Below are 27,479 nucleotides of genomic sequence, written 5' to 3'. Positions count from 1 at the left end.
TGTTTATCTGGAAATGTCTGTCCTTTATAACACTCATCACTGCAATATCTCAGTAGTTCAATATGTTAACTGATTCAATATTCAAAGGTTGCAAGTTTACAAAAGTTTGAAATGAAAAGGTTAATCCGGACTCTAATCAAATTGCTTATTTGTTTCTTTTGCAGTTATTTATATGATGTTGTATGATACAAACAGATAGACACAATCAAAATGACATTAGCAGGAGGTTTCTGTGAGGTAGACTTTGATGACCTCCAGTTCTTTGAGAAATGTGGAGGTGGTACATTTGGAAGTGTATATCGGGCTTTATGGAAGTCTCAAGACATGATTGTAGCTGTCAAGAAATTATTGGCCTTGGACAAAGAGGTAAGCTCTAATTCCTTTTCAAATGATTATTAGAATCCCTTCTGCATTCTAAAAATATTGTTTCAATAAATTAAATATTTACTAGTGAAGATACATATAATTCAACAAGTGTTCTTGGTTATTGCTTATTAATTAACTCAATAGGCCACTTAGCCACTAACTATATCCAGGTTTTACAAAATGTACAAGTGTATGTGATGAAAAGTCTAATCACTTAACAACAGGTTATGGCGAAAGAAAAAATGGCATAAATCAAAACAAAACAGATTATAATTTTTACACCTAAATCTATATTGTACTACTGTATTTAAACTTTGATCCTAACATCTATATACTATTTTACTGTGTGTTTCAGGCCACTGTTTTGAGCGTATTAAGCCACAGAAATGTGATGCAGTTCTACGGGGCTGTGGTGGAGGAGCCAAACTTTTGTCTGATTACTGGTAATGTTACATATCATCTCTCAGTGATAGATAGTAAACTTCACATCAGTCTGCAGATTAGTGGTAAACTTAACCTCAGTTTTGATTACAGGTGAACACAACCTCAATTTGATTACTCGTAAACGTAACATAAGTCTGAGTACAGGTAAATTTAATCTCAGGTGGATTGCTGGTAAAATTAGCGTGAATTTTTTTGAGTACTGGTGAACTTAACCACAGTCTGGTAAATGTAAACTCAGTCTAACACTCTTATATGGTATACATGTGGTAATCTACTCTGTGTCCTTTTACTTTATATTTAAAACATTGTTTTGATCTCTGATACTTTATGATACTGATACACATTATGTTACAGAGTATGCCACTAATGGATCCCTGTATGCCTATCTACAGAATCCAACTAACACCATGGATTTTCAACACATCCTCAGATGGGCTCGTGAGATAGCTCAAGGTGATGATTTAAATATGATCTCTACAGCAGAACTATGTTACTATTGACATACTGACACAGTAGTTTAATCATTCCAGCATATTAATGGCTCAAATGCTCCCTTTTGTTAAAGTCATTATTAACATCAGTAACTTAAAACATTTTTAATTGTTAGACTTAGAGGTTTTGTTGACTGAAAAAAAAAAAAACAATAATGAATTTTCATTGATTCAAGAACTCTATCATTTGAAATTCATAATATTGACAGTCAACCCATCATTCAATCATGTTGAAAAATATAGTCAGCTATTGGCCCTGGTTCCCAAGTCTTTACTATGGTACTGTAACTTCAGACAGGGCCGACTTTGATATTACAAAATATACAGGGTCTTTGAGTTATATGAGTTCAAGACAGCGGGGTTTGGCTATTTCAAATTACTGAAGTGATATCTTTGTGAAATTGTTATATATTGTCAGTACGTTTTACTTCAGGTTTTATAAGACGTATATGTATACTTGTAAATTTAAATGCTATGTACATAATAATGTAATTGTAGTGATCATCGAAAATTTTGATAACAGATGCTAATTATTGTTTCATATAAGTCAAATATCATTTTCTTGCACAAGGCGGGACAATATAACCTGATTTTCTTCTTTTAATGTTTACCTCAGGTATGAATTATCTCCACGACGAGGCCCCCATGAAAATCATCCACAGAGATCTTAAATCCAAAAATGGTATGTACTGCTATGGTCATGGTAAAATAACATTCAGTAATATGTTGGGATTAAGAAAAAACTTTATATAACCATTGCTAAATACTAGTCAATTAATATTTTCATTTAGAAATTTGTTGAATTTTTTATTTTGTTTTTTCCTTTTTCTTTTTTATTTTTAAAGAATTCAGATATGTTTATATAGTGGAACTCATTTAATGTCACCTCTGTTAATATCACTTTCTGGTTAATATGACATTTTCATGGAACACTGATTTTTTTATAATACATTCTATATAATATTGTCTGTTCTGTCCTGTCAGTAAGGTTCCAAACAATCCTGTTTATGATAGATAAGTTTTACTATATCTGTGAGTGCTTCTCACTTAATTTTGTTACCTTTTTTTGTGTAATTTTATTACCATATTTTAACTATATTTTCTACCATTTTGGAACTTTACAAAGAGTATATGTTAAAGTATTGATGAAGTAGAAATAATTTTGCCTTCTTTGTTTGATAATTTCAGTTGTGATATCACACGATTGGATTTGTAAGGTAAGTTTGGAAATAAGACCTGTACTATTGGCTTTAGGATTTAAAACAGACACCAACCAAATATTTCTTGGAAAATTTCAAGAAAGTTAAGGTCAGATAGCTGCAGTGGCCTTTCTTGGTTAATTATTATATAGTTTTAATATTGATTTAACATTAACACATCAATGTGAAAGAAAATACTGGTTCATCTGCAGCATCGTAAAATTGACATCGGTTCTTGTATACATTGTAACAAGGCTAATTCCTTATGTTATGATTGCTGATGTTATATGTTTTAAACTGTGGTTGTTCATTTCCTTCAGATCTGTGACTTTGGAGCCTCGCGGTTTATGGGAAGTACCACAAAAATGTCCCTAGCAGGAACTTTTCCCTGGATGGCACCAGAGGTAGGTATAGATGGTGTGATATCTGTCGCTGGATGGTGATATATAATTCATCTGTTAGTACAAAAAATGATAAATCTGTCATCATTTCTGTTATTTCCTAATTGTAGAATGTAGACTTATTTACATAGAAAATCATAATCACAAAATTTACCTACATCAGAACCCTGTGCATATCGTTTATTTACAACAGGTCATACAAGGTTTACTCCCATCATCAGAACCCTGTGCATACTGTTTATTTACAACAGGTCATACAAAATTTACTCTCATCATCAGAACCCTGTGCATACTGTTTATTTACAACAGCTCATACAAAATTTACTCTCATCATCAGAACCCTGTGTATACTGTTTATTGATGACAAGTCACACAAGGTTTACCTTCATCAGAACCCTGTGTATACTGTTTATTTACAACAGGTCATACAAGGTTTACCTTCATCAGAACCCTGTGCATACTGTTTATTTACGACAGGTCATACAAGGTTTACCTTCATCAGAACCCTGTGCATACTGTTTATTTACAATAGGTCATACAAGGTTTACCTTCATCAGAACCCTGTGCATACTGTTTATTTACAACAGGTCATACAAAATTTACTCTCATCATCAGAACCCTGTGCATACTGTTTATTTACAACAGGTCATACAAAATTTACTCTCATCATCAGAACCCTGTGTATACTGTTTATTGATGACAGGTCACACAAGGTTTACCTTCGTCATACAAGGTTTACCTTCATCAGAACCCTGTGTATACTGTTTATTGATGACAGGTCACACAAGGTTTACCTTCATCAGAACCCTGTGTTTACTGTTTATTGATGACAGGTCACACAAGGTTTACCTTCATCAGAACCCTGTGCATAATGTTTATTGATGACAGGTCATACAAGGTTTACCTTCATCAGAACCCTGTGTATACTGTTTATTTATAACAGGTCGAGACAGTTTACCTTCATCATCAGAATTTTGTTAATACTGTTTATGTTCAACAGGTCATACAAAGTTTACCTGTGTCAGAATCCTGTGATACCTGGTCTTATGGTGTTGTAAGTACTCAATGATATTTGCTGAGCGTATTCTAAAGAAAAATATCATTTATTGTCTGTTTCTTTTCCAGTGAAACATTTTGTCAATGATTTGGTCAGTCCAGTAAATAAATAAAACAGACTATGAGATAAACATTTAATTTTGATCTTGGTATTATCTGGATGTTTTGATACTATAGGTAAATAAGTTTAAAAAGCAACTGTACATGTATGCTAATTAAAAAAACAGTTAATAACAGAGAAATATTAAGATAGAGTAAATTCAGAAGCAGCTGACCCCATGCTTGATGAGCTCCACAACTGTTCCAGGTCCTTTGGGAGCTCCTTACACATGAAGTGCCTTTTAAAGGGATTGAGGGTTTTCAAGTAGCCTGGCTAGTTGTTGAGAGGGGAGAGGTAGGTCATGTTGTATTTATGTAATCTATCCTTCATTTCTGAGATAGATCAGGTTGTATGTGACTGCAACTAACCCAGCTACTTCATTAACTGTCAGTTCTTAAATTCACTATTCAAGTATCATTTCTTAAATTGGCTATTTAAATATCAGTTCTTTAATTGGCTATTTAAGTATCAGTTTTAAAATTCACTATTTAACTTTAAGTTCTTAAATTCGCTGTTTAAGTGTTAGTTCTTGAATTTGCTTTAAAACATTCCTGTCAAATAATTGATGTTCTTATCTGTTATTAAAATGTCTATATGACAGAGGTTGACTATCCCAAGTACCTGTCCTGCTACCTTCGCCAAGCTGATGGAAGATTGTTGGTATGTAGATCCAAAGCAACGACCTAGCTTCAGAGACCTGTTATCCCGACTCCATACGATGCTCAATGATGGTAAATATCATAATAATAGAACGATTATGTGTCCAAACCAATTCCTCAGCTCTATTTATATTTATGCATGTGTGCAGAAAGCTGAATATTATCAGAAGATCTGGTTTTGATTCATTAACAAACAGCTGTGGTACAATTCAAGTACCATAGGATGATGTTTTATGAAGACATTTTTAAAGAAATTCATTAAAAAAAATTAAACTTGCTATCATGTGGGAAATATCTTACATAAAAAGGAAGACTCTTTTGTTTTTGACAGCAGAAAGGAAAGAACTTGATTTCAGATTGATAACTGGATATTATCAATATTTCAGAAAGTATCTGGTCATAAACTTTGAGAATGTGAGATTGAAATGATCTTATTTTAGAGTATTTAATATAAGAAATGTAGTATGTGTATTCTGTACAAATTTGATTAAAATTGTATTTATTGAACATCTACTTTATTAGACTAATTGTCACATGTTACAGCCTATGTTATCCTATCATTATTAAATAAATACTGTTTTTTTTTCTAGAGTCTTTACCGGAGGAAACAAATTCTTTCCTGGACCACCGGGAGGTTTGGAGGAAGGAAATAGAGGCCACCATTGATAGACTGAAGAAGGCAGAACGTAACATTACCTTAAAAGAACAAGAATTGCGAGAAAGAGAAAACAAGATAAAGGAAAGAGAGAAAAGTCTGGAGCAACAGTTCAAAGTAGTGGTAAGTTTAAGGGGAGATAATCACAGCAGTATAGTACACAGCATGTGCCAACATAAGAAAAGACACAGAGTCGTAGAATATTTATTATGTAGTCATAACTGTTAATGGTATGAATGATGAATAAGATTTATATCAAGGGTGATGAAAAATTAGTAAACGATTAAAGCATGGATTTCTAATAATTTGTCTCATTTACTGCTGTGACCATTTGTTTCCTATATTTTCTGTATTTTCTGCAGAAACTTGATTCCTATGACGTTAACAGCTGGAGAGAGGTGGATGTTGTAAGTTTTTTTTTTGTATTTTAAGCAAACTGCATTTTATGTGTTCTTGAAACATATCTCACCTTATTATTGAAAATCTGTCCTTATTGGTGAGTCCTGAGCATTCTTTTAAGTTTTCAATGCAACACTTTGAAGTGGACCTCTGCTTCTGAGCTTTTCAAAGTACACAAATTGGATATTAATCTTCCATTAATAGTCTTTTTTTTTTCGTAACTTTTGGACATTACATATAGGTATATATGACTGATGGAATATAATATTCCTTTAGAATATCTGAAAGAATACTTTTTCACTACAACATTGATATTTTTGTTAGAATGATTTAACATTGGTTTCTGATTTCAGTATCAATGGGTACGACAACTGCATAATGGTAAGTACATATCAAACTTTTTTTTATTAATGATTAGAAATAGTCTTAAAGCAGTAATTAAATTACTTAAAATAAATAATACGGGATAAAAAAAAAATCTCATAAAATTATTTAATGATAAAAGTAAGCTGTAGTAAAATAATTAATGGTAGATACAAGCCACATAAGTAATAACTAGGGAAAATAATACAAATGTGTTAAATAAGTGTTATTTAATGTGAAAATAAAGGATTCTCAACATCCAAGAACGGCTGTTTATCAAATTTGAATTTTCTCAAAAACATTTATTTGTAATCATCTGTAGTTCAATTTTGAATTTTCACTAAAACATTTGATAGAAATGTATCTGTCACATATTTACATGTGGTTCTCAATATCTTACTGTGATACTAATGACATTGCTTTATGTTTTTTAAGGCCACACAAATGACCTTGCAATGTATGCAGACCTTTTTATTAACAACCACATCACAGGGCGACGCCTTTTACTAATGACCCAGACTGACCTCAAAAACATGGGCATCACATCAGTGGGCCACATCCTAGAACTGTTTGTATGTATCATGTTTGTTTTAACTGTATTTTTCTTTTCAATGCTTTCTGACCTGATCATGTGTCCACCATTTGGGGAGGGGGATAATGTTTAAGTGTTCATCATGTCCACTCCTCCCGCCTCATCATGTTTCAAATCAACGTCTTATTTTGAGAACGTTTAAACAGATTTGGTTCCTATTTACCCCATAATATAGTGTACATTGTATCGTATAATGGTGGTGATTGATCAAGGTTAAAGGTTCAAAGGTCACGTGTGACAGCTTCTGCATATTCATCAAGCAACAATACTTAATGATACTTATATGCATTGGAGAAAGCAGGTATTCACATATAAAAGACATTTTTTACTTTAGAATGATATTGGTGAGTTTCTCTGTCCTGGAACATTTTATTAATAAAAAAGCTAGTAAATCAAAACTTCTACATGTAAAGTGACTTAAGTCCAGGGACAACCAATCGTAATGTTTCTCTTCATTCCTTTAGTCCAATCATATGTGTTAGTATAGTAGGTACTTCACACATCATCAATTTTTCATGGGCGACACTGCTTAAGACATCTAGAAATTAGTCTGTGTTTACACTTGAACATTGAAAGTTATTGTGACAAAGTCATTATGACAAAATGAAGTATTTACCTGAGGGTATAATGTTTAAGAACTTGAGGCAGACGTTAAAAATAAGTTGTGATGGCAGTGGTGTAACAAGGTTGATAAAGACGGAGAAAAATGGGCACAGTGGTTGAAACAGCCGGACATTATTGGGATCATTTTTTGTGAAGTGTGTGGGATAACATTTAATGCTTACATTGTGGTATAATAAGATGTTCCTTTTAAATAAAATGAGAAGTACTTTGTTCTTGATTAAAATGGTTCTCTATTACTTATATCCCTGAAACATATTCAGGTAAATGTTTACAATACTTTTAAAATCTTTTCAGACTGAGATTGAGTTACTGAAGGCACATAACCACCGACTTCTAAATTTTCCTCCACTTTCTGCAGTAAGTATTAGGATTTATAATTGTGTTCTATGTAATCATGAAATAGCAATGTATTTGGAATACATCTACGTACTCTTTATAAACTTGACGTAGAAATGTATTACGGATACATGCACCAGTTCTATATAATTTTGAAGTAGATATGAATTAGGAAACATGTACTTGTTTTTGTTTTACCTTTTCCTTCTGTAGAATCTTTCCTCAGTAGAACATGATGGATATTTCAGTACCTTTTATCTGTTTCTTATTGATATTTTGATCAGTGTTGTATTGATCTCAAATGTATAATAAGACTATAATAGTGTGTGTGTGTGTGTGTGTGTGTGTGTGTGTGTGTGTGTGTGTGTGTGTGTGTGTGTGTGTGTGTGTGAAACCAATTTAGGTGAAAATTATTATTGTAGAGAAGTTTTCATGATATTGAAGTTGGTCAGCAGTGATTCCACCAATATTGTCAGACATATAGATATATCATTGTTAACCTTATAAAGGATTTGAAGACTTAGTTTTATAAAATATGTTTTGTAAGACAGATGCGTTACTCTATACGCCACTGTAGATCAAAGTTTGTTGTGTCTTTTTCAGAATGTACAAAATAAAGAGAGAGCAGCATCCCCAGTCAACAGGAAAGTTACAGTGACTTTTATATTTGGGCACCATCTTAGGAAAGGAACATCAGAAAAAGTAGGTGGAACTTGTTTTAAATATCCGTCCTGCTGATTCCATTTTGACACAGCCATTGTTCTAGATACTCCAGGAGTTAGGATTACTTTGAAATCGGCACTCTACACCCCTGCAACATTTCATGACAAAATTAAAGGTTCCATGTGTTACACCTTGTGGATAAGATGAGGAGAACAGTTTGATCCTTTGATATACATAAGACAAATTTTGAGGTCGCATGATAGTATGTCGTACTGGCTTCGGAGTCGATTAGTTTGTATCAGCATGTGATTGGTCATTTCGTTTCTCCTGCAATCTGCTTTGGACCAATCAAATTGCTTTACTTGCTTTCAATTTTGCCAGGAAATGTTTTAGGAGTGCAGAGAGCAAAAGTGATAGTAACCCCTGGAGTATTGAGGATGCACAATGATCAGAAAGTTTATTTCAGATGTCCTACAATTCCTTTTGACAAAAATCAGGGAATTTTTCAACGCAATTAATTGGAATTTTTTTCAAAGGTACAACACACTGATTTGACAGGGCCTCTAAGACAATTTCTCTACACAAATATCATTAAGGATGTACAGGAAGATGAACAAATTAATTTAAATTTGTTAAATAATGCCAACAAGCTGCTGGCAAAATTTAACTGGCTACAAAAAGAAATTGAATCTTATTGTCCGGTTTCCATTTGTATTTTTCTGGTTTTCTGATTAAAATCACATTTTTTTTTGCAATTGTTAAAAATATACAGTTGTGAGAAAATCATTCGGAGGGTTAGTAAATGTATTTAGTGGGAGTTATTTCCCCTTGTACCTTACAGAATTTGAATTGAAATCTGATAAGAGTAATGATATATTTCACACAAGCCACTCAACGTTTCATGACAGTTTTAAGTATTTTGGTAGGAGTTTTTTCTGTTGTAAATCTTATTATCGTATTTGAGGTGAACCCTGGTTGTCATACGTCTCAGCAGTATGGTAATTACAGAAGTATTTCATTACCTAAGGTTTGCTAGAACACAAGATCACATAACTAAATAAAAAACTGACATCCAAGAGGAGAGAATCTACAGAAAAAATGTCTACTATAAAAGTTTGTGTAGTTAAATCAACTGCTGTATTTAGTTCCATTTTATCAAGGTTTGTCAGTCATCAGAAAATCTGAAAATTTCAAAAACAAGTTTCACAACACATGTGTGTTTTGTCAAATTTGAACATTTTTAAGGAATTTTAAACATTTAGAAATGTTATACAAACTGTTACCATGACAAAGGCAAATATGCAGCAAACATTTTAGCTTACTGATGCATTGATAGGGGATATCTAGTAGTGTTAATATCATGTAAATATTTTATGAAATAACTAACGATATGATAACATATTGTATATAATACCCAGGGACTGTACCTGACTAATGTCTGAATCACCACTAGAGTTCAAATTAGAAAAATTTAATGACATATTGCAGTTGTATTTTGAATCTGTAGCACATTTGGGAAATACTTGTTTGAATTTGGAAAAAGCCACACTTTTTGTCTTTTCAAAATTTGACATCACAGTTCAGTATCAAATTTTTTCTCTGTTGTGTTTTCGTTGATAAATACATCATGGCTTTGTTGAATCCATAGTTTAACATCAGATTCAGTGTTCCTCATATTATTTAGATTATGATATTGCTTTCAACTAAATATGATATTTTCTTGCATATAAATGAGACTGTTTCAAGCAGATTTCACTGTGATATGAAATGTTTGAACTAAAGTACAGATAAGCTAATGAGAAGGAGACAGTCATGGTGACCTTGACCTATGTTGATACGATGGACCACCACACCTGGAAAACTAGAACAATTCCTCGTAAATGTGGAGTAAATTGTGGATGACTTTAACATGGACATCTGTGTCCTGATTTGTCTGGCTCGGTTATCTTGACACTGATGTAACACTCTACATGTTACCTAACAAGAAGCTAACAGTTCTGTAGAGTGGGTGTGATTGGATGTTGTAGTGCATGCTATAGTGTTGGCTATCATACATACTGACATGCCGTAAGGCTTGTCTTACATGTCCACGTAAATCTACTTGGCATGGTTTTGCTTTCCATGTCCCTGTACCTCTTATTGTTGTTGACAGAACAAAATGAATGACGATATAGTCTTACATTTATTGTATGAAGGGACTGAATTTGCTTCAGAAATCTGTTCTCATCCCTATGACAATATCGTGTTACATTTATTGTATGACAGGACTGAAGAAATCTGTTCAAGTCTCTAATGTAAAACTTCTGTTTAATTCTGTTTATAAATACAAAGTCTTGTAAAGAGGACAAAATAAATGTAACAGATCCTTCACACTTACTGTTATGTCTATATCTTGAGCTGTACCAGAGTCAGTAGGAAGGGACTAGTATTTTACTGGGATGCTATTTACTTTCCTTCCTGGAAGGAAACCCACGTCCTTAAATTTTCCACGGGCGACATCAATGCTGGTGAGAGTAATGTTAACCTTCTTTTTATTGATATTCCTTATATGGGCATCAGAGTTCAATATCTTTTCCTCTCTGTGTTAAATGTAAAACTTTACCTCTGATTTACTATTCTGTTTGAGCTAAATACAAAGTCACACAGAAGTTAATCAGTTGAAGAAACCCATGCTGCACCACTACACAGTAGCTCTAACTTACAACATCCATTTGACCATGTTTTTGAATTAGCACACATTTCCAAACCCTTTCTTTATGAATGCATTTATAAATAATTTAAATAATTTAGTTCTCTTATTCGAATGAATGAGCACTTTTATACAGTTCTTTAATGATTAGGGATATTTTTGTTGTGTTTTATATAAAGCGATATTAGCCATATTAGTAACAGAACACATAAATAAATCCTACAGAAAATATGAATGCATTTTAGTTGTAATACGTCATATTTTTTCCCCGTGAATTTAATTTTCGTCAGGGAAAGGAATCAACCTTATAAAGGATGTCTAGTGCATGTGTCCTTAAAATTGTAATGTTGTCACACAGGATGACCTTTGACTACAGCTTCCTGGCAGAGTTCCATCATTGTGTATAACAGCCAATGGTTTGTGTTTAGGCCATTGAGAGAACATGGTTGATTGTACAGGCATGTATTGTTCCAGTAGTTTGACCTCAGAGTCAAAATCTACTGCTCATAAATACCATAGTACATAGTGACATGCTCACAAAATGGCTGCATGTCTACCTACCAGTATTAATTCCATGCCATTGTCTGCTCAGTTTTGCCTTGTTTATAATGAGCCCTAATCCTACGTTTACATATATATCGTTTTTTTCAGAATTTTGTTTGGAATCGGCTTTGTCTTGGTGTAAATTTCTTCATCACATACATTTCGTTACACCGCTGTCTTTTGTAATCTGGATAAAAAGATATGGCTTCTTGGTTGATCTTGAATTAGTTTGATTTTTCTTACAAGACCTGACAGGACACATTGTTATATAAAGGCGTGAGGTCAGGAATGATTGCTTGTGTTGCTCGGTTCTTCATCGTGCTTTAGGTCTTGTTATACCGTGGTAAAGTTGTACAGTGTCCTTGAGTTACTTATGTTTTTCCTTGGCCTAATTACACAGTACTGTTGGCTGACCTTCCTCCACAGCATCATAATGGTGTCTGTTCCCAGTATCAGTATCCTTATCTCATCAGGTGTAAGAAAAGATGTCCTCAAGTAGAGATATAATTATTCTTGAACATTTTAGATATGGAATAAATGGTTAAGGATTATAGATGGAATTGCCATTCCTTTGGAAGTGAAATATAGAGGAATCTGAACTTAGGTAGATTATATAAATATACAAAAATGAGTCTTGATGAGTGTTTGCAACTTAATAATCTTTCCCTGAGGGTTGAGATTTCCATACATTACCAGTAAGAGCATTAATGATTATTTCCCCTTTCCCTTCTGGCCTTCTTAGGTATGTTTTATGTCCAAATGCTTGGCATCATTGTTGTGACATGGATATAGAAGGGAAATCTCTCTCTCAACCCAAGAGTGGTACAAGGGTACCTCTAGCCATCTAATCAATAGTAGGCATCAACATCCCTCAGTTACTTCCATTGTAGTTGCCAGAGAAAGTGCAGGTGTATGATAAATCGAGAGTTTTAGCAAATTTTTTAAACATTTATGGTAAAAGATAGTAGTTCAAAGCATATCCTGCACCTTGTTTTGTATGCAGTACGTGCATGTATTTTTGTGTTGGTCATATCTGGATGATCTGTATGTTGGCACTGCGGGGCTCCAGGAAGAAGGATCTGTCAGCCATCATTACTGTTGATATGATATAGATACCATACAAAGATTTCCTCATTACTGAATTGTCAATTGTAATATCCTGATATGGAAGAAAGCTGCCCCAAACCTAATCTTTTGTAATTGTGTGCTATGCAGGTATGTAATATATACAGTTTTTCTCTTGACTTTTGAAACTGGGTGTACAGTGTACTCCTAACAATGTATTTATATAGGAATTGCTTGAAAACAAGAACATGGCTTGAATTTCACCCATGGGGGTTTTGTGTCTTTTTTTGGGGGGGTGGGGGGAGGAGGGGGATGTGGATGGAGGGTAATGGGGAACAATATAAATATATATATTTATATATGTACATGTCCAGGAAGAAATATCACAAAGACACACTCAATGTATTACAATGTAATTTGCTTGAAGAAGGTATTCATGATATATTTTTAGCATATTTTCATCTCCCGTCATAATGAAATTTAGAAAGAAAACAATCACAACCCTGTGAATTTATGCTGTATGGTTTTCATCATAGTTATAATGCTGGACAAACATCTTTGCACTTTTGTTAGAATCAGGTGTCAGATTTTTCATTATCCAAGACCTTCACTGAAGTCTTTTGTTGATGTCCAACACTTTTACCAGACTTTGTTGATGTCCAACATTTGTTGATGTCCAACACTTTTACCAAAGTCTTTTGTTGATGTCCAATACCTTCACCGAAGTCTTTTGTTGATGTCCAATACCTTTAGCAGAAACTTTTGTTGATGTCCAACACTTTTACCAGACTTTGTTGATGCCAAACACTTTTACCAAAGTCTTTTGTTGATGTCCAATACCTTCACCAAAGTCTTTTGTTGATGGCCAACACTTTTACCAGAGTTCGACACCTTTACTAAAGACATTTCTTGATGTTCAACACTTTTAGCAAAGACATTTGTTGATGTCCAATACCTTTACCAAAGACATTTGTTGATGTCCAATACCTTTACCAAAGACTGTGTTGATGTCCAATACCTTTACCAAAGTTTGTTGTTGGTGTTCAACACCTTTACCAAAGACATTTGTTGATGTCCAATACCTTTACCAAAGACATTTGTTGATGTCCAACACCTTACCATACATTTGTTGATGTCCGAAACCTTTACCAAAGTCTCTTGTTGATGCCCAACACCTTTACCATAGACAATGACAACTATTAATGATGGCCAACAGCTTTATTGAAGTAAGTGACAGTTTTGAGGGTGTTTTGTTGATGTCTGTCACCTTTATCTTAACATGTACATGTTATAAAGTATGATGATCATATGATACACTTAAGACAAAAGACATGTTGAAGAGGAGCTGTTGCTGCTGATGACTTGCATTAGCATCATGTCAACGTTTGTTTTTTATAGATAATTATCAAGACAAGTGGAGAAGCATCAAATTGAGACTGATCAAATTTCATTCATAATTCTGCCTCTATATACAAAATTGCTTTAATATTGTTCACTTAGGATGTAGTGTATTGTATAATAATGAAACAATGAGCTGTACAGACATTGAACATTTACAAACTGTCACCAGTGCTAAATAGAAGGTCACCCTTCCAGGTGCTGGCCTTGCTCAAGGTTACTAACTTCCGCACATATATACCACACTAACTATAGCCAAATAGCCACAACAGTTATGTATTGAACTGTGTCCATAACCATATCCTGTGTCACTACACACCTGTGAATGAAGTAGTCCTTGGGAGGAGTTTAACATTGAAAACTAATACATCTTATCTATAGCAAGTGTCAACAGCTCTGGAGATTGGAAACAGAGCCTGGGAGTTAAATAAACCATTGACATCATTAATTAAGTCAACAATGAACGACTACAACCTCCCACTGACAACGGTAATAAAGACGAGTAGACAAATATTGTGACACCAACAACATTTGAAATATGTAACGTTACATATAACATTTCAGGAGAGGGTTTCGGCCTAATGCTGGTATTCACCTTCCAATTTTTTAGGGTAATTGTTCAGTATACTTGTGGGGAATGTCATCACGTCATGAGATGTATAGTAGCTCTGTATACTTGCAGAAAGTATCGTCACATCATGAAGTTTCTCAGTAAGCAGACGTCACACACTGTACATGTAACACTGTGATAGCATCAAGCCTGGAATCTGTATACAGCTCTGTGAGACAAATGTAGAATGACATTTCACGAGGGCAGTTGGCTTTTCTTCTGTGTTACACTGTTGTTTATACATGTTTTTCATTATTTTGGTATTCTCTGCTAGTTCTAAAATCATAAAAAAACCCTTATCTTTAAATAACTGGAAGACATGTACAACTTGGTGTGTAACCAGATACACCATCGTCAGCGTAGTGTACATACTTACTGATGATTACTGCCTCCGAACCTCAGACCACAGGGTGAAAAGAGACCCCCATACCATCTACTTATAACAATATCATATTTTCTTTTCGGCTTCAGTTATTTGATTTATCACTCATTCTATGAAAAGACCTTTAATTGTGTGAAATATGTGTAAATCATCTATTTAATTGAAAGAGAACCTCTGGGTGGAGAAGTTTCCAAATTTACAAAAAAAAAAAAAAAAAAAAAAAAAAAATTGTGTAGACAAAATTTAGGGTACCAGAATTCTAATGCTACTGACTTGAAAATCTTTTCACAACCCTGCATTTGTAACAAACTATGGCTTCATTCCAGTCTATCATAATATTAAACTAATGAATAACTATATAGACCTTCCTTGTTTATGTTGGATTCCAAATCTTCACAAATATCTTAATACCAGCATTTCTATACTGACTTTGGGCTTATTGTATCATACAAGTACTATCAAACCTTCCCTTTGTAGTCATGATTTAATAATACCATTCATTGCATGATTGCCTTGTTACTTATGCAACAATATATTTATTAAAAGATACTTCTAGTATGAGACATGAGTATAGAGATAGACCTTGCTCATTTTGGAGCATGACGTTATATTAATTGACATGCCTGGGACTGATATAATCATTGAGACAAGGACACTTATGCTTCTGGAACACCTGGTCATTATTTCCTTATAAAGGTTTCTGTGCAAATCTTTCGTTAGGTTATCTGCTATCTGCTGAAAGGCTGAAAGACTGAAAGGTGGTAACAGTGGATGTAAAATCTAATAAATAAATAAACTTTCTTTGGTTTGTTTTTTGCTTTGTTTAATCAATTCTGAGCTTTGAACGTAGATTTAGTTTGGTATTTTTTTTCATATGGTTGGGCAAGTGAAAATTAACCAGAGGTGTCATCAAACATATCAAAACTGGTATTTCACACAGACAACTCTGTGAACTTAACATGTCTAAGAACACTTAATTGATGTATATAATACCTGTATATTACAAGCCTGAAATTTTGATTACTGGACAGAAATGATTATGGCACTGTGGTTGTTTGATTTCTACCATCACAGGTCTGGTTAGCTGTGACAGGTTAATTTTGTTTTTATGTTGACAGGACACATATACATGTAAACACCTGTAACTATTGACAGCTGGGTGATAGGCTGGACACATATACATGTAAACACCTGTAACTATTGACAGCTGGGTGATAGGCTGGATTACTACTAGCCCTTTGGTGTCTGACAGGCACTGTGGTTCGTTGGAAGAAAAAAAACTTCGCAACACCAGGTGTGGTAGATGTCTTTAAAGCTTGATATATGAAAATTATTCAAAGGTCATGTGTGAGTATAGTAATAACTGCTGTATTCATAGATATTTCAAGGTTCCTCGGTCAAGTGCAAAAAGGTCATTACATCACCTTCTATAGAACACCGGTGATCAATTTATCGGCACAATTTTGCTGCCAACAGACATCATTCATAAAGTGAAGTCAGACATTTATCAGAGTAATGTATAAGAAAATTCTCTTTTATGTCTTTGCTGATATCCTTATTATTTTTCTCATAGGATTGGTTCAGGGTAAAAAACATAATATCAGAATGTTGATGTTTCAATATTTCTTCTAATCATTTTATTGTTCAAATTATCTTGAGCACTGGTGACAGTAAAATGTTCTGAAATCAGGTTTTCCCAATGCTATGTTTTCTGACATTTGATTGGCCATTAAAGATAACTACTAAATGAGCAGACAATGAAACGAGGCATTTCTGTGTCACATACGAATCTGACCACGGATAAAATGAATATGACATGAATTATATCATGATCGACATAGGTTTAGGAAACTTGTCTTTCTTCTGTGAAAAACAAATCAAATCACAAATCATCTTGTCTTCAAATGATTTCTGTTAGAAACAAGTCAGTTTGGAGCATCTGAAAATTAACTTCTGTGTTTAGACATCTGGAAAAATGTGTCACCTGTTATTGTAACCTTCCACTTATTATCACATTTTCCCATGACAAATTGGAACATGATATTAAGTGGATTTGTAAGAGGAATCCTGTATCATATGTATCATATCATATGTAATCATATGTATCATGACAGTGTTGTACAGGGAAATTCTGTTCTATCCCCCAGATATTTACCACAGTATTGTACGGAGAAATTCTGTTCTATCCCCCAGATATTTACCACAGTATTGTACAGGGAAATTCTGTTCTATCCCCCAGATATTTACCACAGTATTGTACGGAGAAATTCTCTCTCCCAGATATTTACCATATTATTGTATAAATTGTATTGTACGGAGAAATTCTGTTCTCTCCCCCAGATATTTACCACAGTATTGTACGGAGAAATTCTGTTCTATCCCCCAGATATTTACCATATTATTGTAGTGGGAAATTCTGTTCTATCCTCCAGATATTTACCACAGTATTGTACGGGGAAATTCTGTTCTATCTCCCAGATATTTACCACAGTATTGTACAGGGAAATTCTGTTCTATCCCTCAGATATTTACCACAGTATTGTACAGGGGAATTCTGTTCTATCCCTCAGATATTTACCACAGTATTGTACGGGGAAATTCTTTTCTCTCCCCCAAATATTTACCACAGTATTGTACGGGGAAATTCTGTTCTATCTCCCAGATATTTACCACAGTATTTTAGAAACGACTCATCATAATAAGGAATATAAACACTTACCAACCATCAGAAAAAAATTAAATCATTTACTGTCTAAAGACTTAAGTATAAAAGTATGAAAAAACAAAAACAGAGCAAGAGTCCAAACATTTACCAAAGTAGGAAAACAACAGGAGAAAAGATCATGGAATTCATGTAAGTCATGTAGGTTAAGCCCAACTGTCTAGACTTAAGTATAAAAGTTAAAAAAATTAACAGTAGTCAGGCCAAACATTTACCAAAGTGCAACAAAAAAATTGTGCATGTCATGGCCAACCTACTGTAGCTACTAATTAAACAAAATTAGAGCAGTCAGGCCAACCAACTCCTTAAGAAATTAGTTCTGTCAGGCCAACCTACTGCTCAAATAATGAGTGCAGTCAGGCCAACCTACTGCTCAAATAATTTGTGCAGTCAGGCCAACCTACTGCTCAAATAATTTGTGCAGTCAGGCCAACCTACTGCTCAAGAAATTTGTGCAGTCAGGCTTACCTACTGCTCAAATATTTTGTGCAGTCAGGCCTACCTGCTGCTCAAATAATTTGTGAAGTCAGGCCAACCTACTGCTCAAGAAATTTGTGCAGTCAGGCTTACCTACTGCTCAAATATTTTGTGCAGTCAGGCCAACCTGCTGCTCAAATAATTTGTGAAGTCAGGCCTACCTGCTGCTCAAGAAATTTGTGAAGTCAGGCCAACCTGCTGCTCAAGAAATTTGTGCAGACAGGTCAACCTGCTGCTCAAATAATTTGTGAAGTCAGGCCAGCCTGCTGCTCAAGAAATTTGTACAGACAGGTCAACCTGCTGCTCAAATAATTTGTGAAGTCAGGTCAACCTACTGCTCAAGAAATTTGTGCAGTGAGGTTGTGCAGTCAGGGCAACCTACTGTTCAAGAAATGTGCTTTCATTATATTAAGTTCCTTTAACATCAGATTTATGGTTGGTAACTGGACAGTTATTAGCGAGACAATTTGAATTTGAATACAATAGAGCAATTGTAAATGGACATAGATAAGGAATGACAATTTGAGTAAGAACTTTCCAGTATAATTTTATTCTAATTGGTCTGTCTGTCTGATAATTACCTCCCTTACATACAATGATGTTTGTTATATACGAGACACTCAGCAAGGAATATTCTAAAACATCACAATGAATTGTTTTGAACCTTTCCCTTTCGGAACATTGCCAGCTTCATCAACACAAAAAGCCTGCTGTCTGACTTTTCGTGATCACATCCAAATTGAATTGTCTACATGGTGGACACGACATCCCTGTTTTCCAGCCGGTGTTAAGCAGGTCTGAATGGTCAGTCAATACCATGACACCAAACCAAATTATAACACAGAGACAGGATACAACTCTCGTGGCAAACCAAATTACCAACCAATTGGACATCTATAAATTTTGTGGTGATAAAGGCTGGAATTGACAGTGTCTGCTGTGATGTTATTGCTACATACTTTAAATTTAATGACGCTAGACTCTAGAGCTAAAGACAAATGCAGGAATTATCTGGGATCTTTTTGTCGAAAAAGGAAGCAAATGTTAAATTGCATCAGCACACCGCATCTGAGTAACAATTTCCCTGACAATCACAACATGGAAATCAAGTTAGGCACATGTTGTTTATTTCCTTTGATTATGCGTCTACATGTAAAAGATAAGGGAGGACTTTTCCTCGTCTGATCTGCCATTCTCTGTGAAACCTTTATTGTCTTAAGTTTCTTTATAAATTATGCATTCCGTGTTACGCTGTTTTGTTACAATCATTAAAAAAATCTTGTTTTATAGGATTAAGCGTATGTTGGATCTAACTTGAAAAGAATTTTATCTCTGTAATATTTCTTTGATATTTGGTTTTGATGTTGTCTGTGAATTTTGATTCTATAATTAATAAATTTATCAGTTAATGAAGGATGAGATACATAAATCTTTTAATTAGTTGTATGATCATTTGTCTGTCTCCTTAGTTATGTTTCCTATGATTGGTTAGCTGTCTTCCTTGTTATGTTTCTAACAATAGGTTGGCTGCTCCTTGGCTTAGTTTACTTATGATCAGCTGTCTGTCTGTTTGGTTATGTTGACTATGATCAGCTGTCTGTCTCCTTGGTTATGTTGACTAAGATCAGCTGTCTGTCTCCCTGGTTATGTTGACTATAATCAGCTGTCTGTCTCCTTGGTTTTGTTTGACTTTGATCAGCTGACTGTCTCCCTGGTTATGTTGACTATGATCAGCTGTCTGTCTCCTTGGTTATGTTGACTATGATCAGCTGTCTGTCTCCTTGGTTATGTTGACTATGATCAGCTGTCTGTCTGTTTGGTTATGTTGACTATGATCAGCTGTCTGTCTGTTTGGTTATGTTGACTATGATCAGCTGTCTGTCTGTTTGGTTATGTTGACTATGATCAGCTGTCTGTCTGTTTGGTTATGTTGACTAAGATCAGCTGTCTGTCTCCTTGGTTATGTTGACTATGATCAGCTGTCTGTCTGTTTGGTTATGTTGACTATGATCAACTGTCTGTCTGTTTGGTTATGTTGACTATGATCAGCTGTCTGTCTCCTTGGTTATGTTGACTATGATCAGCTGTCTGTCTCCTTGGTTATGTTGACTATGATCAGCTGTCTGTCTGTTTGGTTATGTTGACTATGATCAGCTGTCTGTCTCCTTGGTTATGTTGACTATGATCAGCTGTCTGTCTCCTTGGTTATGTTGACTATGATCAGCTGTCTGTCTGTTTGGTTATGTTGACTATGATCAGCTGTCTGTCTCCCTGGTTTTGTTGACTATGATCAGCTGTCTGTCTGTTTGGTTATGTTTGACTATGATCAGCTGTCTGTCTCCTTGGTTATGTTTGACTATAATCAGCTGTCTGTCTCCTTGGTTTTGTTTGACTTTGATCAGCTGTCTGTCTCCCTGGTTATGTTGACTATGATCAGCTGTCTGTCTCCTTGGTTATGTTGACTATGACCAGCTGTCTGTCTGTTTGGTTATGTTGACTATGATCAGCTGTCTGTCTCCTTGGTTATGTTGACTATGATCAGCTGTCTGTCTCCTTGGTTATGTTGACTATGATCAGCTGTCTGTCTCCTTGGTTATGTTGACTATGATCAGCTGTCTGTCTCCTTGGTTATGTTGACTATGATCAGCTGTCTGTCTCCTTGGTTATGTTGACTATGATCAGCTGTCTGTCTCCTTGGTTATGTTGACTATGATCAGCTGTCTGTCTCCTTGGTTACGTTGACTATGATCAGCTGTCTGTCTCCTTGGTTATGTTGACTATGATCAGCTGTCTGTCTCCTTGGTTACGTTGACTATGATCAGCTGTCTGTCTGTTTGGTTATGTTGACTATGATCAGCTGTCTGTCTCCCTGGTTTTGTTGACTATGATCAGCTGTCTGTCTGTTAGGTTATGTTGACTATGATCAGCTGTCTGTCTCCTTGGTTACGTTGACTATGATCAGCTGTCTGTCTCCTTGGTTTTGTTGACTATGGTCAGCTGTCTGTCTGTTTGGTTATGTTGACTATGATCAGCTGTCTGTCTCCTTGGTTATGTTGACTATGATCAGCTGTCTGTCTCCTTGGTTATGTTGACTATGATCAGCTGTCTATCTCCTTGGTTATGTTGACTATGATCAGCTGTCTGTCTCCTTGGTTTTGTTGACTATGATCAGCTGTCTGTCTCCTTGGTTATGTTGACTTTGACTTCTAATGAGTTCTTTTGTCATCTGTTGTATCAGGTTATCTTAAAAATTATTTCATTATAGATTTTTTACTTTCGCATGAAAGAAAATAAATCATATATTGATATTTTAAAGCAGTTGTGATGCTTTAATGATTTTGCCTGTTTTGTTTGTTTCACAAATCCTGCTCAAATAACACTCCTATCTGTGTTTAATGTAATGTTCTACTATCAACATGTAGTAATGTTTCAGAAACACAAATTTAAAGAAATAAGCAATATTGCAGCGTACAAGCTATATTGAAGGGATGCTTTTCGCTTTGAATTATTTGTAATGTTTCATGGACTATCTCTCTAGATCAATGCTTCGTCATGTGATTGTGGTATAAGGCTTGGGTGGAAACTGACAGGATAAGTACTATCATAATAGAATAAGCTAGAAATCAGAATACTGTCGGTCGCTTTAAGTGCAGCTGACAAAAGATATGTGAACAGGATTACAGATACAAGACTACAATGGAAGTTTTGCTTGGCCTTCATTCCATTTCCCAGGGCAACATTAAACTCTCGTTTCATACGATATCTTTAATAGAGGTTTCTTTATGATCAGTCTCTAATTAAATAATCCTGCCATATATGGTAGTGAGGTTGTATAATTAAAGGTCCCACAGTGGAAACAGATAAAATCTTCCAACTGTTCAGAAGATCTAAAATTGTTGGAAGGAATACATTTGTCATCAGTGCCTCTTGATACATCAGGTCGTTTTCGTTGTTATGCATGAGAATTAGTTGGAGTTCGGCATTTTTGATTGCCCGATAATTCTGTTGAATTGTACAACATTAAATCCCGATTAATACATCGTTGAGTTTGATTATGCTGTAGTAATTCTCCATTCTGAGTTTAAATATTGTATAGCTGAATATTTCAGTCATTGCAATGTTCTTTTCAACTACATCTTTTTGCAAATGCCTGAATATTGTGCAATATATCTTAAAAATGCCAAATTCTTTTGCTCCAGCTGTCAAGACTTTTTTGTATTTAATCAGTCGGTTCTGTATTTTTAAGTAATTTTTAAGTTGGAAGTCAAAGGTTTAGTGGTGGATATCAATTTTAGACTTAAGTTATCTATGAAATCACAATAGTTTGAGTGTACATGTATTACACATGTGTCTTCCTATATTTATGACAACTCCATATGACATGTTTTCCTGGTGTTTTTGTTCACTAGTGTATTGTGTGAAAAAATGATATTTTGTACATTTGAGTTAAGGTAGCAATACAGTTTCTCATCGTGGCTATGGGTGATTTTTTTTGTTCATTAGACTACCCCATTATAAAGGGTTTTTTTTTTTCGATATGATATTTTAGCTTTGTGTTGGAGATTACTATTTGGGTAGTCTCGAATAGGTGTCTACACACCAAAAACTAGCTTTACAGAAAGTGAAATTTTCATAGTGTTTACACATGGTCATGTTATGAAGGATTTCTGAGTTGGAAATTGCTGAAATGTAAATAGTTTGTTACCATGACAGTGTTGTAGATTTTAAGACAGATGTTCAGAAATAAATTTCTGTCATAAAGTTGTAGTGTTAGGTTGAAATTAGCAGTAGTTTTGCATTTTAGCATTTTTTGAGTTGGTAACTATGGCAATCACATGTCAGTGATCAGTGTAAATTTTTTTTTTTATACACAAACATTATCTCTCTACTATTAATGTAATTGTTGTGTAGTTTATAAATATATATACATGTAATATGTATTTTTCATAACCAAACTGCTATACCTGTATATCTCAAACATGACCAATAATTTCGGGGAAAATGCAAATTAACTGTTTCCTGCTACCTGAGTATTGAATTTCATTATGGAAATCAAACAGGTCATTAATACAAAGTATGACATTGTATCTCTGAAGAAAAGAGACTGACGAAAGTCATTGTTCTGTTGATTCTTCTACTTCATTTTTCATCCCAATAGATGTAGAATCAAGAAAAAACAAATCTAAAATTAATAAGAGATATCTAAGATTATTTCACTCTGTTGACTTATTCTACATGTACAGACAGTGTTTATGTACAGAACTTGACAAAATTAAAAAATTTTAAAAAAAAGATAAAAAAAATGAAGTCCAAATTCTAGCACAAACTATTACTATACACAGTTTGTAATGCGCGACTTTTTTAGTTGTTTTTATTTTTTATGGAGCTTTAGTCTTGCTGGCCTTAATTAATGACACGTTGGCAGTATACATATGAAAGAGGAAGCTAATCATGTGTAAATTTCATAAACAAGAGAGTGGAGATTGGAAGTACTTTATATCAACATGTCTTATGTTGGTTCATAATTAAATTATAGAATGCAATTTCTGTGGAGGACGTTTCATTTAAATAACCTTGTTATATATAACAGTTATAGTAGGACCATATGTACACAGGACTCCACGGTAATTAGCAACGCCACAGTTGTAAGTTCCAACATTCGGCTTCCCTAGGAGGCTTGAATCTGCGCCTGCATATTGCAACAGCAGGAAAACGTTTAGAAGTTCTAGAATAAGAATGAGATGGTTCAGTTCTCGTCATTTTAATGGCTTGTCAAAAATAACTTGTGGATACTGCACTGTTAAGTATTCTGGGTCATGTTACTGATGTGCCATACTTTATGAAGCAGATTATATTGCCCTATGTTCTATAGGACTGCTGATGAATGCACAGGCTTGCTCTTAAAGTCCCTAATGTAATGTTTCACCATGAAGGCACTTACGTTTTAAAACGAAGGCTAGATCTGCAACTTAAGAATGATAAAGCTTTTCGTATGAAATTGTGTCTTCTCTGTATATGTTTGTTGTCGATTTCTCCATTAGAATTTAGATTTAATTAGTCCATTAAAAATGGTATATTATAATTCTACACATTGGAATATAATTATGATCAAGTTATTATTCAAGATCTGTTTTTTAGTCCATAGTAGAACTCTACCATTTAGACTCTGACTGCGAAATCTCTATGAATCAGAGAGATTGGGTTTTAGGTTCTGAGTTATATGATATAGATAATCACATTGTAGATCTTTTCTAAATCTTGTCTTCTTAAAATCAGGAAATGGCAGGTATAACATGCAGGAGCAAATTTACCTATGACATACTTGTATTATCCCCCTTAGACCCAGACTGAAAGCCCCACCAGGAGGGCAGGTCTGGGATCTCTCACCTGGTAGGAGGGCGCAGATTGCTATGTCAGAATTAGGAGCGCAGTAAAAAAACATGATTACTGTTCATCCACCATCTTAGATATCAGACCTCAACCAAATCTTTCTGAAGATTTTTTTTATTGCTTGTGCGTTTATGAATGGCTACTTAGAAAAGCATTGATGAAATTGTTGATGTAAAAACAAAATTGATGTATATTGGAAGTTCTAAATATATATATGACAAGCATTAAGTATCTCATCTTTCTATCAGCTTTATCAAAAAATTTTATAAGTCATGATTTTAAATCGCTGTGATTAATTTAAATTGAATGGGCTGTATGTGTCGGAAAGCATCGAGATATGTTTTACTGGAGTTGGTGAAGATAATGACGTGAGAGAGAATTTATGGCGCATCTTTCAATGCTAACAGTGTATATTAGCTGACTTGTGTAGACAGGTCAACATGCTGCTGCTGGTGAATACTTACTAGATACAGTTCATCAGGATAACTGCTGTGTAAAACTCATTAAATTTTCTTCTTTTTTCTTCTTTTTTTTTCTTCTTCTTTTTCTTCTTCTTCTAATATTTTGAAATCTTTATCTGAAACCATCCAAAATTAGCTGGACAATATCACACATAGAAGACATATCTTTTTTTTTCCAAATTTCTGATACCACAATAGGTACTGTATTGAATATTCTGACCTGTAACTCACAGCAGATAGCATTCTTAAGTATCAATGATTTTTCTCCATAACTAGAAAATGTCTGTAAGTTATCAGTGTCCCTTAATTAATGATGATTGTAATGTATTGATATACAGGTAGGTGCAGAGCATTAGTTGATGATACATATGTGTAAATATGGGTGAAATCTGTTGAGAGGTTCACAAGAGATGACACTGTGTTGTGACCTGTGATAACATCGTGATGTGACCCGTATGGACATCAGACACATGGAGGGGGCCTAAAAAATTGACATTGTGGTCATCCACTGGACATTCAGGATGTCCTATCATGTGACACAGTACCAAAATACTAAGTCTGACCTATAATCTTTATTATTCACAACATTGTAACTCACTTTCATATCCCTCAACAAACACAAAACAAATCACTGTGATAGTGGACCAAGATTTGGACTTAGATAACAGGAATATTAATAATCAAAAGTCCACTGTATGTATTCTGCATTATTGAAGATATTCAAGACTTCAAATTGTCATTGAAGTTTTTACATTCATCTCAATGGTGTAGATGCATCATGGTCCTATTATCAGGTGGGTCCTCCTTTGTTGGATGTTTTGGTGCTGTCCACTACAACCTGCAGAGATGGTGTGATCAAGTGTCAGCCGAAAACCAATCAGCTCAGTCTCTGCTACAGCACACTGAATATGTCTATAATTGTGTGTCTACTCACAAAATGTCATTAGTGTTTCACGTTTTACTATTCTCTCTTTTTTCCATAGCTACATGTATGCTCAGCTTCCCTGCCCAGACATTCGATCATTTGCTGTCTCTCACCCCCAGTAACACTGATGACCTATAGAGCCTTCAATATGACACACAAAGCTTCTGCATCCCATCTTTACTGAAATTCACCATCTTCCCCAGCCATGTTGCTGAACACGTCCTCAATCTTTTCCTTCCATGGTGCTATTGGTTCTAACAGAATAGCCAGTCTGGAGGATGGAGACTAAATAAGAAAGTCTGGTTTCTGGTTGGTAGCTGCTAGTTCCTGTGGTGACTACTTACAATCCATGAAGTGTGCTTGCAGCTACCAGTTACCTGTAGTACCCAATAGTCCTCTTCCTTCCACTTTGCCTTCTGGGCTCAGTTCTCCAGCCCTGACAAAGTTGACAAGTTGAAGGCCGCCTTTGTTTCTCATTGTTTCTTGCTGCTCTTTTCTAACACATCTACAAAAACAGATGGAACCTTGTCATGAAATATGGCCATCCGTCAAAGCAACCAAACAGGAGGATAGGATGTGCTCCAAGTTGGCTAGCCTTCCACAAAGCTTAGAGTCTGGATCATCTGTCATACCCCATGTCACAAGGTTGAGTCTGGATCATTTGTCATACCCCATGTCGCAAGGTGGAGTTTGGATCATTTGTCATACCCCATGTCGCAAGGTTGGTTCAAGAGGCAACATATCAAACACAGACTAGAGATGGAATTACAACTTCATTGATGTCAGGAACTAGATATCATTATATGATAATACCTTCTGTCAAATTAATTTCTAGTTGAACCAACTTCCTTGCTTTTTCATATCAACTACCATAGCCATTCACATGTTCTCCAGAGATACTAACCCCCTTCTCTACCATTTGCCTACCCATCAGAGGCTGTAGTAAATCCCACTGTTAATGTTATACCAAGTCCTTGCCTGCCTACAGCGTCACTGATGTTTCCCTTTCTCAGGCATGATTCTGCCTCTTCTACTCACTTCTTTGCTGACCACATTCTGCCTGTCAGGTTGTTCACCCTTGCCTCTCGTACCTTGGCATCTTTGCTGTCTCACTCAGCATTAAGAACAGGCTAGCCTTTTGTGACCTTAAAATCCTCTGTGATTGATATCAGTGGAAGTTGTAGCTTGGATCCTGAGCTGAAGTGGCCAATGTTGCTGAAGCTTTGAAAACCATCCCTTTAAGGTAAATGCTAGCCACTCACTTCATTGCCTAGACTGTTGTCACTCATATACAAGAAAAGTCATAGAATGTGTAGATAAACAACATGTCGATAAATTAATGCCATGTATCTGCCTGAAAAGCATTTTTGTCTAAGTTGTTCATCCAGTTCTTCAACTGCTAAACACTTTACCAATGGTCTTTTCATGTATTGATCGTCTTTCCGCTCAACCTTCCTTTCTTCAGCACA

At 34.9% G+C, this 27,479-nt stretch overlaps 1 protein-coding gene across 1 annotated transcript in view; it reads left to right on the top strand.

Moving 5' to 3' along the window:
- The first annotated feature begins 210 nt into the window (after positions 1-210).
- LOC132559178 (mitogen-activated protein kinase kinase kinase 20-like) overlaps positions 211-27,479 on the top strand; it is a 53,947-nt gene continuing 26,678 nt past the window's right edge. The window contains exons 1-15 of the mRNA XM_060223791.1: positions 211-366; positions 722-809; positions 1,165-1,263; positions 1,918-1,983; positions 2,490-2,518; positions 2,821-2,904; positions 3,902-3,955; positions 4,265-4,351; positions 4,659-4,788; positions 5,307-5,494; positions 5,734-5,778; positions 6,124-6,151; positions 6,569-6,705; positions 7,644-7,706; positions 8,289-8,387. Coding sequence (XP_060079774.1) covers positions 211-366; positions 722-809; positions 1,165-1,263; positions 1,918-1,983; positions 2,490-2,518; positions 2,821-2,904; positions 3,902-3,955; positions 4,265-4,351; positions 4,659-4,788; positions 5,307-5,494; positions 5,734-5,778; positions 6,124-6,151; positions 6,569-6,705; positions 7,644-7,706; positions 8,289-8,387 — 1,353 coding nt within the window. The remainder of the gene's footprint in view (positions 367-721; positions 810-1,164; positions 1,264-1,917; positions 1,984-2,489; positions 2,519-2,820; positions 2,905-3,901; positions 3,956-4,264; positions 4,352-4,658; positions 4,789-5,306; positions 5,495-5,733; positions 5,779-6,123; positions 6,152-6,568; positions 6,706-7,643; positions 7,707-8,288; positions 8,388-27,479) is intronic.

Source organism: Ylistrum balloti, unplaced genomic scaffold (assembly GCF_031769215.1).
Source record: "Ylistrum balloti isolate Yb309-2 unplaced genomic scaffold, AGI_CSIRO_Ybal_v1 Utg370870, whole genome shotgun sequence".
Classification (NCBI taxonomy): domain Eukaryota; kingdom Metazoa; phylum Mollusca; class Bivalvia; order Pectinida; family Pectinidae; genus Ylistrum; species Ylistrum balloti.
Note: the sequence above shows the minus strand (reverse complement) of the source record. Positions and strands in the feature narration are given on the sequence as shown.